The 12829-nt window shown below is 39.6% G+C and overlaps 1 protein-coding gene across 11 annotated transcripts in view; it reads right to left on the reverse strand.

Moving 5' to 3' along the window:
- The window catches only part of SLMAP (sarcolemma associated protein), a 149303-nt gene that overhangs the window by 54294 nt on the left and 82180 nt on the right, over nt 1–12829 (reverse strand). For all 11 annotated transcript variants that reach the window (XM_019536888.1, XM_019536885.1, XM_019536879.1 and 8 more), the window contains exons 6-10: nt 5786–5881; nt 5347–5418; nt 4065–4205; nt 1886–2023; nt 5–173 (exon numbers count right to left, since the gene is read on the reverse strand). In XM_019536888.1, the coding sequence (XP_019392433.1) occupies nt 5–173; nt 1886–2023; nt 4065–4205; nt 5347–5418; nt 5786–5881 (616 nt within the window). The remainder of the gene's footprint in view (nt 1–4; nt 174–1885; nt 2024–4064; nt 4206–5346; nt 5419–5785; nt 5882–12829) is intronic.

The following is a 12829-nucleotide window of genomic DNA, read 5'->3' on the forward strand; positions in this document are numbered from 1 at the left end:
TAACCTTGTAAAGCAGTTAGCCGTTCATTGGTGAAGTCACTGTCAGCTTGCAAAGCTTCTATTTTTGCCTGAAGTTCTTGTTCTCTCTCTTCCATTTCATCTATTTTATGTTGCAATTCTTTTTTCTCAGCCAAGCCCTTCTGCTGGATTTCCTCTTGTTTTCCTTCTGCAACCTACTCAAGAAAAATAAAAATCAACTGTTCATTAAAAAAAAAAAAAGAATTACATTTTCACATAAATATTCAGGAGCGACTTCTTTATTCACCACCATTAGAAACATTCATATACTTGTGTAACTTTTCTCAAACTCATTTCCAGTAGTAAACTCACAGAGACCTCCTGTTTTCACAATGTGAAGCTGCTTTTTCTGTATCCCTGTTTTTTCCCCAATTCCAGGGCTCTAAACCCTACAGGCTTTTTTCATCCAGATACACCTTGCTTGGAACACAACAGAGGAAACAACTTGACAGAGCAATATTTACAATTTTAATTAAGTTTATCATTTAAAAGATCAAACATTACAGTTTTATTGGACTAGTACAAATGTTCAAGAACTTTCTACAACACCATAAGTGTTTCTTGGTTCACCAGCCAGAACAGTCAGGTTTGTCAAACATGGACACTGACAAATGTGATAGAAATGTGTGCCGCTTCTTCCTTGTTAATTTAAAAAGAAAAGCTGTCATAGTGGTAACAGACAAAATAAAAGGAAGTTTTGAAAGATTTCTCTCCATATTCTAAAAAAAAAAAAAAAAAAAGCTGTAACCCTGATCCTTATTTAACAAATCGTTCAACATCAACAGTAAAATTGTATTTGTGAAACCAATACTCTAACACTGGAATGTTCAGTGTGCTCACTACTTATTTCTTTTAGGATACTTTTTATTGCCCATGGAGGGTGTTTTGTACCCAAACGCTTGTTCAAAAGTTCTCCCACCTATATAATCTATCCAATAAAAGATATCACTACAACAAACCCTTCTCTCTCCTATGTAACCATCATGGCCCAGGAAAAAATACTCTACCCCTACGACAGGGAAGTTATCGAAATCTGCTATTTATAGGGAAAATCCACAACATCAAGAGCAAGAATCCAGGCTACACAGTGACTTCTACTTCCTCAATTCGTGCAAGAAACGTAACATTATTCCTAGATGACTTACCACCTACAAACCTTAGGCTAACACACACAACTCCAAATATGCAACAGAGGACATCAGAAAAAAATGGAAGCACCGTCTTCCTCTCCTCACCTAACCTACTGCAAAAAAGACAGCAGACTTGAAGCACGCTTTTGGGCCTGAAAGCTTGTCCAATGTCTCTCCCAACTATACAGGCGATTTAATAATAATAATAAATTTTTGCCCCAGCCACCCACACTGCACACATGGTTTAATGTGCAACGCGTGGGATTTGTGGTACCACAAAGAGGTTTGGGCAGCACCACAAACTGCACGTACCCCCACATGTCAGGATCCAGCTCACGAGCTTACATATTATGTGTTATTTCATTCTAGTTGCCATTGCACAGAGTTGCGTCATGAAATAGCAAAGTCTGTCTGTTTAATTCTGTTTAGTTTGTATTTCCTATAACTGTAAGAAAGGCTTACATCATATAGTTACTTAAGCAAATAAGAAAAGGAGAAAATAACCCCTTTTTTTAAAATCATCTCAAAGGAATTTTCTTTTCAGAAGATTTCAGGTATGTTTAACTAAAACAAAGAAAACAGGGGTTAAGGGGACTGAGGTATCTATTTCTCCATTTATCTGTTAGTTTAAGCAAAGTTTTCTTTACTTTAAATAAATGTGACACATCTGTACTTAAATATGTACTGCTTCCATTGTAGTTTTGCAGGTAGTTATTATATAAAAGGTCTGTCCTTACCTTTAGCTTGTCAGAGAGGTCTTTAATTTCATTTACAGCTCCATTGTACTTATTGGCCAATTCTCTCAATTCTTCCTGAGTCCGCTCATTCATTTCTTTCAGGTGAGTACATTCATCTTCCGTGTTACTTAAACTTCGCTGTAAGGAAGGAATTACTGTATATAATTGCCAAAAATATTTTGTCACATGAGTAATCAGTTACAATGACTTCTTTCAAATGCTTGTAAAATGCCTCAGTTTCTAATTTCTGACAGTAATCATAACATTAAAATCACCTTTTTTCTATAATTTTCTATAAAAGCCAAATGGATATGTAACATGCTGCCAAAACAGAACCTATATTAATAGCCTCTGTAAGAGGAATCACATGTTAAGTGGAACGACATGAACTATCTGTGTGTAAAAAAGTATTAAAGTAAGTTTTGGGAATAAGTACAATTACTAGCAATAAAGAAGGGAGGAAGATGTTCTTTTTCTTGGTTCGCACATAGATCTCCTTTAACAATAATGTAGCTTTGCAATCCTCTGTGGAAGTGAATATTTACTGTAGAGTTCAGACACACTTTCATTTGGGATAAAGTGTGTTTAATATATTTTATAGAGCACACAATTACAAGTTAATTTGTTACCTGCAACTAGACTGTATAACCTAAATCAAAATCTATGCTAAGATTTCTTGGATAACTACATTATCAAAGTGATTAAACCACCTATTTGAAAACAAATGATTTAACAATACATAATCTACACACTGATGGAGGACTCAGGCTGGCACTGATTTGGTAGGTGGAGGATATACACAAAACCAAGCTAGGGTTCAAATAATTGTTCTCTCTTTGAGAGAGCAACCCAGGAAATAAATACCCTATGAATGTGCCCGATATTAAGAGTTCTGACTATTACAGAATCAAGAAAGAAGAGGCAGGCACACTTGTTGCAGCAGCCACTACAATATTTGACAAACTTATCCTGAAAAGTTGCAAAATTAAAACAGCAAAAGATAAGCATATTAATATCTTCAGTCTCATAGATTATGTCACCTTTAAACTGAATAGCACTTTGCATAAATGATGAACTGAGTATTACCAAACATCTACTGATCTAAGGAATATGCTTGAAAATATATATGCATATGTGCAACTTTCCTCATATTACTAAAGTTAATGAGGCTATTTATAGTAGCACAAGCTATTCTTTGTAACAAGCTAACCTAGGATATGAAGATAAAGAAAAAGGAAAGCAGAAAAGCAGATTAGAAGGTGAGCTTAATTACAGCAAATAGAGTTTAAAAAACAAAAAAAATTTTAAAGAGAATGGAATTGGGCAAGAGGGAAGAAACAGATAGCAAAGGAGCAGAAGTCACTGGTGAAACAGAAAAGAAGTCAGTTGGCTGAGGATGGATTTGAAGACATGGAATGAGAACCAGCTGTTGGACTGCATCTAATAATTTAATTTTAGATACACTCTAAAATGGTTAAGCTTGCAGGTCCAAATATGTTTTAGAAATCTTATTTAAAACCAGTTAACCTCCATATTTCATACAATATACTAGTTTCAACATGAAAACGCTGAAAAACAAGATTTATGGCACATTATAACCTGCCTGCCATCTGATAACCCCAGGTAACCTGTCTGCATTTCACCAGCTACCTTCTACCACCAGTTCTACATTCCCACCCCCATCCCCCCTCACCCGTCTCACACCGATTGTCTCCCATTCCCTCCGACTATCCCTGGAGCCCACACAGAGAGCACATGATAGCTGACAGCCAATCCCCAAGTGGCCAGCCCAGGAGGGCAGAGGAACAGGCAAAAAACCCAGAAAACTGGCTCTTATTTTAAAAACCTGCCCAGACACAGCACAGGGGGCCAGAAAACAGGACATGTCCAGGAAAACCCAGACATATGGTAACCCTACTTATGTCTTTAAACCAACTTGACTACAACTGAAAAATAGGAAGCTTAGTTATCAAGTTCTTCTTACTTGCTCACTATGCCAGAGACTGACTACCAGGAAAAATATGCATCCTCAAAACTTCCTAACAAACTGTACCTGATCCATGAATATAAACACTATCACACACTGGTGCAGTGTAGATGCCAGACAGGCTTGAAAGACTAGCACTTAGAAAGACTTAAATGGTCCTACAAAAGTGGTCATAAAATAAAATCCAAATACCTCCACTTCAGAGAGCTTTCTGACCACTTCAATTTTTTCCTGTAGGACCCGCCTCAGGGACTCTTTGGCTGTTGTCTCATAATTGTGTTTGTCTTCCTGTAATGCTATAAGTTCCTTTCGTATACTGTCTTCTGTTTGATTCTGTAAGTAGCAATATAGAAGATAGTTAGGATAACTCAAAAGCAGCAACTCCTAAAATAGGTTAACAGTCTGATATGTATACAAAAAAAAATCCGTATTAAATTTTCATCAAGACCTATTCTGTCAAGGACTGCAAAACAATTCTGGCTACGGTAACAAAACAATAAGGACAATAAAATATTTAGAGCAATTGGTTTGACTTGGTATAATCTAGTACAGGATTTTGAGTATTTAGAGTAGAAAAATCTCTAGAACTAGTTTTGATTATAACAAGAATTCAAACAATCTGTGTATTCCAACTGATGCACTAACAGTGCTGTGCCTAACTCTCCAGCCCTCCAATTTGATATGTTAGCATAGTGGTCCTCAAATCTCTTTTTAAAATTTGCTATGCGTCATGGATTATAAAGAAGTAATGCTATTGTACTACTATGTCATTATACTACAACAACTGTAAACTCTCTACTCTTTCATTTGCATTTTCCCCTTTTCTAGCTTCTGTTTTCTCATTCCTTCCCTTTGTGTCCCCTCTAGCACTGCACATACTCCAGTTTAAGAAAGTTTACAGGTCCTAATCTGAGAGGCCTGAAAGAGGATATGATCTCAAAGGATTCTTTATAATCTATGTTACAAAAAAAAAAAAAAAAGAATCAATAAATTACTTTCAGGGTACTAGTAATCTGCAGCATGCTTCTGCTTCTCTAAAATCTCAAATACCATGCTTATCATGCATTATTTTACATTTAAAAATGTGCATCCACAGAGAATACCGTATAAGATGTCAGCATATACTACTGCAAGAAAAAACCAAAACTAGATTACCTACATGACTGACAAATGCTGAAAACGCAACTGTCTAAACTAGATTTAGTTTCCTTATGTGTTTTTGGCATCATAAGCGGTCCCAGAAAATACGTAATCACGAACAACTGTAACCAAAAAATTTTCCAGTTTAACTTAACGTTCATCAACAATTACTTAATGAAACAGTTCAGTGTGAACCTTTGCAAACCCCATTTGAAATTTCAAAACTGCACTGAAAGTTTGATTTAGTACCACTATTTCACTTTAAAATGGTTCCAGAGGGCTGTGGTTCAGTATTTCTAAAAACTATACAACCAGTCCAAAAAAACTGACATACTTTTGAACAAGCTTGTAATTGGTTTCCCATAACCTCTAGTCGTGATAGCAGCCTGTCTTCATCTATTAAAGCCTATTGGAAAAAGTAATATATTCAAATTAAGACAACATATTTTAGAAAGCAAAAAAACCCAACAGTGAGCATCTCAATAATGTTCATAACAGTAACATTTTGAAAAAGATGCAGAAATTCCCTTAGAAACCTTCAGTTTACTGGATTAAGAGCAATGATTAGTTCTAACACAGATATTCACCATGTTACTTCATCAATTAAAAATGTTGTCTCTTAAACCAAGTTGGAAAGAGCCAGTTTTAAGCCTTCAGTCATTCTGCTTTAAATTTTTCCTAGTTAAAATTAGTTATAAGTTGCCAGTGATGATTTATAGCCCATGTATATTAATTCTTTTAGGGCTAAAAATGAAAAGAAACCATGCAGATACCTGCCAACTAGTATCTGAAGCTTCCTGCGTGACAGCGAGCAGTCGCTGAAGGGTGGCCAACTTCTGTTCCAACATTTGTTCCCGATGTAAGGCTTCCTACGATGAACACACAAAGCAACAGTTTAAATTAAGAACAACAGAAACAAATGGAGAGGATATCAAAACACTGTTAAGTTGAAAAGGGGGGAAAGATGACTGGCAGAAAATATAAACTGTATGTTCAAACATTATTTAAAATTATGGCAAAATGAGAACATTTATATTCATTTTATTTATACTTATTTCTGAGGATGAGGAAACAAAGATGGTGGCCAACAAGATTATATTCTTAAGGGTTTCAGTTTCAAATCACTACCACATGTGTTGTAAATATATTCTGTGACAAAGAACGAATAAATTATTCCTATAATTTTAACAACTTCAGGCAAAGTCCTATTAAAAGTGATTGAGAGTTAATGCTGGAAATAGTGGAACAGAAATTGATTTTTCTTTTTCAGAAGTGAAATTTTACAACAATGTTAAAGTTATATTCCAAGTACATGCTTTAGAAAAAAGTTAGGTTACATTAATAAGTAGCAGGCATTACCTTCTAGTCCAGCCCGTACTCATAAGGGAAACAGTAATAATATCACTGCATTTTGTTATTTACTCTTATCATGCATATGAGTTCATGATGGGATCTAAAATGATGCAAAAAGAAAAAGCAAATCCACAGAAAAGTTATATTTTTAAATTAGGCCTGTGCCAGAATTTCTTAAGTTGACAGTTGGTAGCAAAGGCTGTGCAAAGCTTCAGTAGCCAATTCGATTTGGAGATCTGGCCCAATTCGAGGACTGAATCTCTGAATCTGAATCAAATCAGGAGACCAAGTAAAAGCTTCAAACAGATTTGAAGCATCTGAAATGATTCAGAAAAGCTTCCAAAAAGATTTGGCCATAGACTAAACAGGCAACTGATACAGCTGCCTCCAGCTAGTAAATATGTTGGGGTTGGCAGACTGGGGAGGGAAGGGATGTCGGGGAGGGAGGGAGGGATTGGGGCTGGGACAAGCTGCCCAGCCAGGGCAGGGGGGGCATGTTACTCAGGAAGGGGGGGGGGGGGGGGCGCATGGGATGGAGGCAAGTCAGTGCTGGTAGCAGGGGCTCTGCCCTGCTGCCGCTTGCCCAGCCAGGACAGGGTATGATGCATGATACAGGCGTGGCTCACTCCAGGAGGAAGGGGGGCAAGCGGCAGCATGGCACAGCCCCTGGTCCCAGCGCTGGTACACCCACATCCTGCACCCTTCTGTGCCAGCTGGCAAACAGCAGCAGGGCAAAGCCCTTACTCCCACAGCTGATGAAGGCGTGGCAGCACTGGGAGCAGGGGCTATGCCCCCCGGTCCCACGCCAGCTGGGCAAGCGGCAGGAGAGCATAGGCCCCACAGCTCCCCCAACCCAGGGAGATCTAGGCACAGCCAGAGGAGCTGTGGGAGAAGCCCCCATAGCAGCCCTCCCCAGCCCCAGCTTCTGCCTGGTTGAGCCTCTTGGCTCTTCAAAAAAAAGCCCCATACTCACAGATTCTAGCTGGGGCCTCTGAAGGCTCATGGCCGCAGCATGAGGCAGTGGGGGGCAGCGAACATCTCTCCCCCTGCAGTCACAGCCTGCACAGGTGCAGTGTGGCTCGGTAGGTGCCACATGCTGTCCAGGAACTGGGGCAGCTCCACCTGTCAACCAGAGCCTGGCAGCACTCAGCCCTAGCGGCCTGAGCTCCCAGACTGTGCATGGCGCCCTGCTGAGCTGCGCTGGACCTTCACAATGCGACAACTGGTGCATGGGTGCCAGGTGGGGGGAGGGTGATCCCCACTGCCCCCCACAGCTCTACCATGAGCTCCCAGAGGCCCCAATTACTGCTGCCAATCTGGTGAATGTGGGGCGCCTTTTTTTTTTTTTTTTTTTTTTTTTTTTTTTTTTTTAAAGTGCCAGGACTAGGCTGGGGCCAGTCAGGGTAGCCATGGGGATTTCTCCTGCATCTTCCCAGCCCAGGTAGAAGCAGGTATGGCTGCCTGGCTGTGCCTGCCTCTCCCTGGCTGATCCAAAACACCAAATCTTTCTGAATCAGCACCAAATCTTCCGAAACCAATTCAGCCGAATCGATTCAGGACAGTGATCCGAATCGAATCACTGTCCTCTGAATCTGCCGAATTTGAAATCAAATCAAATACTTCCCTATTCATACAGGCCTATTGCTAGCACCTCCACTAGATATCACTGTCTTCAAAAATATTCCCAAAGAAACCATTGCTATTTTAACCTTTTATTAAAAGGTTACCTCTTGTAAGAAGCAAATTCTGTTGGTCCTCTGTATAGTTACCATACAACATTATCAAGCAGAGTGTCCAACAGCAATTTAGCTATGACCACGCAGATTTGTAAAATTTCACAAATGACATGCCTGAACAAATGACCACTGGATGTCCAAGCGACCCTCCTTTTTACATAATTATCAGAATTGCATGGAAATTATTCTTGCACATTTTTAAATCTGGATTTGTTCCATACTGTTCCCCTCTTCTAGTGAAATGTGTATTTCCTAATTTGAGTTATTCTCATTTTATTCAAAAGTAATAAGAGTTCAGTGTTGTGTTCAGTGTACCGTAACAGAAATATACAACATGGTAGCAGACCACAACTTGGATCCTCTCCCCAGGCAGTTCATTTATTAATGACGAATTTTGATTTATAGTATTATATAGGTAGGTAATATTTTATATATTGTTATATATAAGCATAATATTATACTTGTATAAAAGATTCTGTGCATGGCTTAAAATAAAGTTTTCAAAAGTAAAAATATATGAAGTACAGTATTGTGTTTCCACCCTCTAATGACAAACAAATAAGAAACTCTTTAGAAAAGAGCCTCGACAGAAACATCTAAGCATTAACACAATGCAACAGTGATAGACACTGCACATATACAACGAAGGGTCACAGTCTCTGCCTTAGTCAAGGTAAACAAGATATAAATGGGACAAGTAAACTAAAAACAAATAAGGTAAAGTTATGTGTAAATGGAAAATACACAGTTCACAAAAGTTACATTCAGAGACATTTATTCCACACACTGTCTTGAAAAAGATTTATACTGACACTATGAGCCTGTCTACACATGCACTGGGATTTCAGGAAGGATGCTCCTAAGTACATCTTGCCCATCTGCTCCTTGTTAAAACACACCAAATTGAGAAATGCAGTAGCAAAACTACCCTGGGGGCATCCCCCTACCACACTCCAGTATGCCAGAACCTGAGGGAGCTCCCTCAAATCAGCTTCTTTATTGTCCTTCCAGGTTTGATGCCTGTGAGCAGAAGCAGATAAGTGAGGTATGCTCAGCAGCATGCCTTCTCATCTATGTCACATAACCAGCGTAGATACACCTACATGTGCTTCATTTGGTGGCTCCCATGTTGAGGTCTCTCAGTAAATGAAACTATCATTTCTAGGGTGATAGATTTGACCTATATAAGCTGTTAAGCATGTCAGCATCCAATCCTGTGAAGGAAATTCAAGGGTTAAGTAGTCCAATGCCAAGTTTAAAATAAGCAGAAAGAGTACACAAAACAAGGTTAACTCCATGAAGACACAGATCTCATTATTAAAGAGCTAAGCTTAGAGAAAATTAACTCTTGGCCTGGTAGACAGCTCCCTTTCTGGTTCTCCTAATTTCCACCCCCAAATTTTGATTCCTACAGTAAGAAAACAGGAGTGAAAATGTTACAGAAGGGGGAAAACAAAGGTAAAAATTTTAACTAAGCCTCAGAAAAGTGCTGGTTTTATAGCTGGATGCTAAAACAGGAAATAATAAAATACTGTAATGTATTTAACAAACCCAAGGAGACTCATTTCTCTAAACGAGGAGTAATTGTTCAAGACAAAAGTAAAACCAACATACATGAAAGATAAATTAGGGCTTAAGTGCTCTGCAGGAACACCTCTCACAGCACATTTACAGTTGACATCCTGCCTAATTGGATTATAATAAAGTTCACATGAAAAGAAAAGTAGTGATAAATCAGCCTACTTGTGTAACTAGAAATTAAATAATCTAATAAGTTTGTAAAACCACTAGGGGGTGCCATTTATCCTCCTCTAATCAATTAAGTTTGGAGCATACACCATTACATCTTAAGAGTGTACCACAAACTCGGAAATGATTTTTGACTGACTCGGATTTCCAAAGCATCTGCAAGGACAATTAACATAACTTTCTGTATGTATGCACATTTGCACAACCAAGTACGTGCATAAAAATCAATACATGAAATACTTACCAAGACCTGTAATTTAACTACATTTCTGGAAAGTTTATTCTTATGAGAAGAGTAGTTTTTGAGAACAAAATTTAGAAGTCTTATGCTGTAAGGAGATCAGTTACTCTGTAACAATGTGAATCCATTATCTCTAAGTGGATTTGCAGTGTTCACAAAACTTAACAGGAATTATCTAAATCTTCTCTGTAGATATTGAAGACATTTGCTAGGTAAACCCTAATACTGAAGATGAAATTGTTAGTGGTTCTGCTAGTCAGATGATATTGCTTCATGTTACATGTCCAAGTCTTCTGTTTTTAGGCAAGCAAAGGAAGTATAGTCAATTCCCACAGGAAAGGAGCGTTACGTTTCAATGGAGCTGATTAAGAAGCAATGGCAATTATTTCCAAAGTGAGACCAACTAAGTTATTCTTGGGTGCAAAGGAAATGTCACTGAGCCTACTTAGTGACATGTACATTGAAGTTGGGCTATAAAACAGGATTCCAACATTTTAGCAGAGACCAGATGATGTTCTCTTCCCCTGCGCAGGATTCTTCAGAAGTATCTGAAGACCCACTTTAACGGCTTGGATCTTGCATAAGTACAGCTTTGTATACAAAAAAGTGGGGGAGGAATACATCTCGTCACTCCTAACATTTAAACGTTTTGCTCACTGGAGGCGGGGTGGGGATCAGAAAAAGCAAAACTTCATGCAACTTGGTTGAATTAGCAGTACTCCTAAAAAAATCAGTCCATCTGGAAGGATAATCAAAGGTGCTTCCCAAAGTGCCAACTGGAAAACAGACAGACTAGCAATATAGTAGCATCAGGATTTAATAGATTATTTGAAGATTAAGCACAGCGTAAACAAAACAATAACCAGTAAGGAGAGAACTGGGAAGTACAAGAGTTGCATGAGAAAGGGGACAAGGGAAAATTACAACATCAAATTACTCTGAAAAGAACAATATTAACAGGTCTATATAATTTATTCCAGTCGATGTGATTTTTTTTCACGCTTTCCTGCCAAATGACTTTTTATTAAGACAAAATAAGGAGAAAATCTCTTTTCACAAAAAGGGAGTATGACCACTTTTGAATAAGTGGTTCTATTTTTCAAAGCCATTTTAAAAAGGATAATACAAGAGTAAAAATGTATTTTTATGCATTTAAGTAGTTTGGTTTGCATAACACTAAAATTAAAATATCAATTCATACTGAACACAAGAAAGAACTGCTTGATTCTTGCTATAACAAGATTCAGGATGTCTATCTTCTTTAAATGAAGATAAAAACTTCAATAGTATTCACTCTAAGTGATATGAGAAGACAGACGCAGAGGATCTCATACAACCAATATACATATTTTCATCCAAAGCAGGAAGTACTTCCTTAAGAATAGCTGAAATCTGAGACACATTTATTATAACAAATCTCTATATCATAGAATCATAGAAAATTAGGGTTGGAAGGGACCTCAAGGGGTCATCTAGTCCAACTGCCTGCTCAAAGCAGGACCATCTTCAACTAGATCATCCAGCCAAAGCTTTGTCAAGTTGGGCCTTAAAAAACCTCCAAGCATGGAGCTACTACCACCTCTCTGGGTAACTTGTTCCAGTGTTTTACTACCCTCCAAGTGAGAAAATTCTTCTTAACACCTAACCTAAACTTCCCTTGCTGCAACTTGAGACCATGCTCCTTGTTCTGTCATCTACCACCACTGACAACAGTTCAGTTTCACCTTCTTTTGAACCCCCACTTCAGGTAGTTGAAGGCTGCTATTAAATCCTGTCTCCTCTTCTCTAGACTAAATAAGCCCAGTTCCCTCAGTCTTTCCTCAGAAGTCATGTCATAGATAATCACCTTGCTGGGGTCATTTGACCCCAGCACTTGTTCCTACCCAGGGCAGGGGGTCAGACTTGATGATCTGCTCAGGTTCCTTCCGACCCTACCAACCATGAAATTATGTCCTCCCAGCTCCCTCACCATTTCTGTTGCCCTCTGCTGAACTCCCTCCAATTTGTCCACATCCTTTCTGTAATGGGTCCAGAACTGAACACACTCAGGCCCAGATTAACCCCCTAGTGGACCCTGTGCAAACAAACTCAGGAGGCCCTACTTAATATTGTATACAACTTTTTCACTTAATAATTATAATACAGGTTTCCCTTGATTTGTGCAGAACATGCATTCCTGGAGAATGCCGCATAAATCAAATGTGTGTCAAGCAAACCTACTTTATAATGCGACAAATAGGGATAGGTTCCCCTGCTGGCTGCTCCCAGGACCACTTGGGGTGAGCATGGATAAGTGGAGCCCTGGGTGGTGCAAGGCACAGCACTCACTTGCAGCAGCTCCAGGAGCTGCTGCTGGGCTGCGCCATGCCCCAAACCCCCCCAGGGCTCTGCTTCCCCGGAGGCACTGTGCCCAGAACCCCCCAGCATGGCAAAGCTCAGCAGCTGCAAGCAGGCAGTGTCCGTCACTCCCTGGGCTGCAGCAGGAGTGGGCAGTCGCCTGCAGCCAGACAAAAGCAGGCTGGGGCCAGTGGCCGCTGCACGCTCAGGGGCTCCAGGCTCTTCCCGGTGCTCTGCCAGTCTCCAACCCAGCCCTGGCTGCAGCGGCTCTGGGAGCTGCCGGCGCCAGCTGCCAGCACCAGGGCATGGTTCAGCCTAGTGGCTACAGGGAGCCAGCATCGGCTGTTCCCAGGAAAGCTGCAGCAGGAGCTGGAGCGAGTGGGGACAAGCAGAGCCCTGGG

Source organism: Crocodylus porosus, unplaced genomic scaffold (assembly GCF_001723895.1).
Source record: "Crocodylus porosus isolate Cpor-Errol unplaced genomic scaffold, CroPor_comp1, whole genome shotgun sequence".
NCBI lineage: Eukaryota > Metazoa > Chordata > Crocodylia > Crocodylidae > Crocodylus > Crocodylus porosus.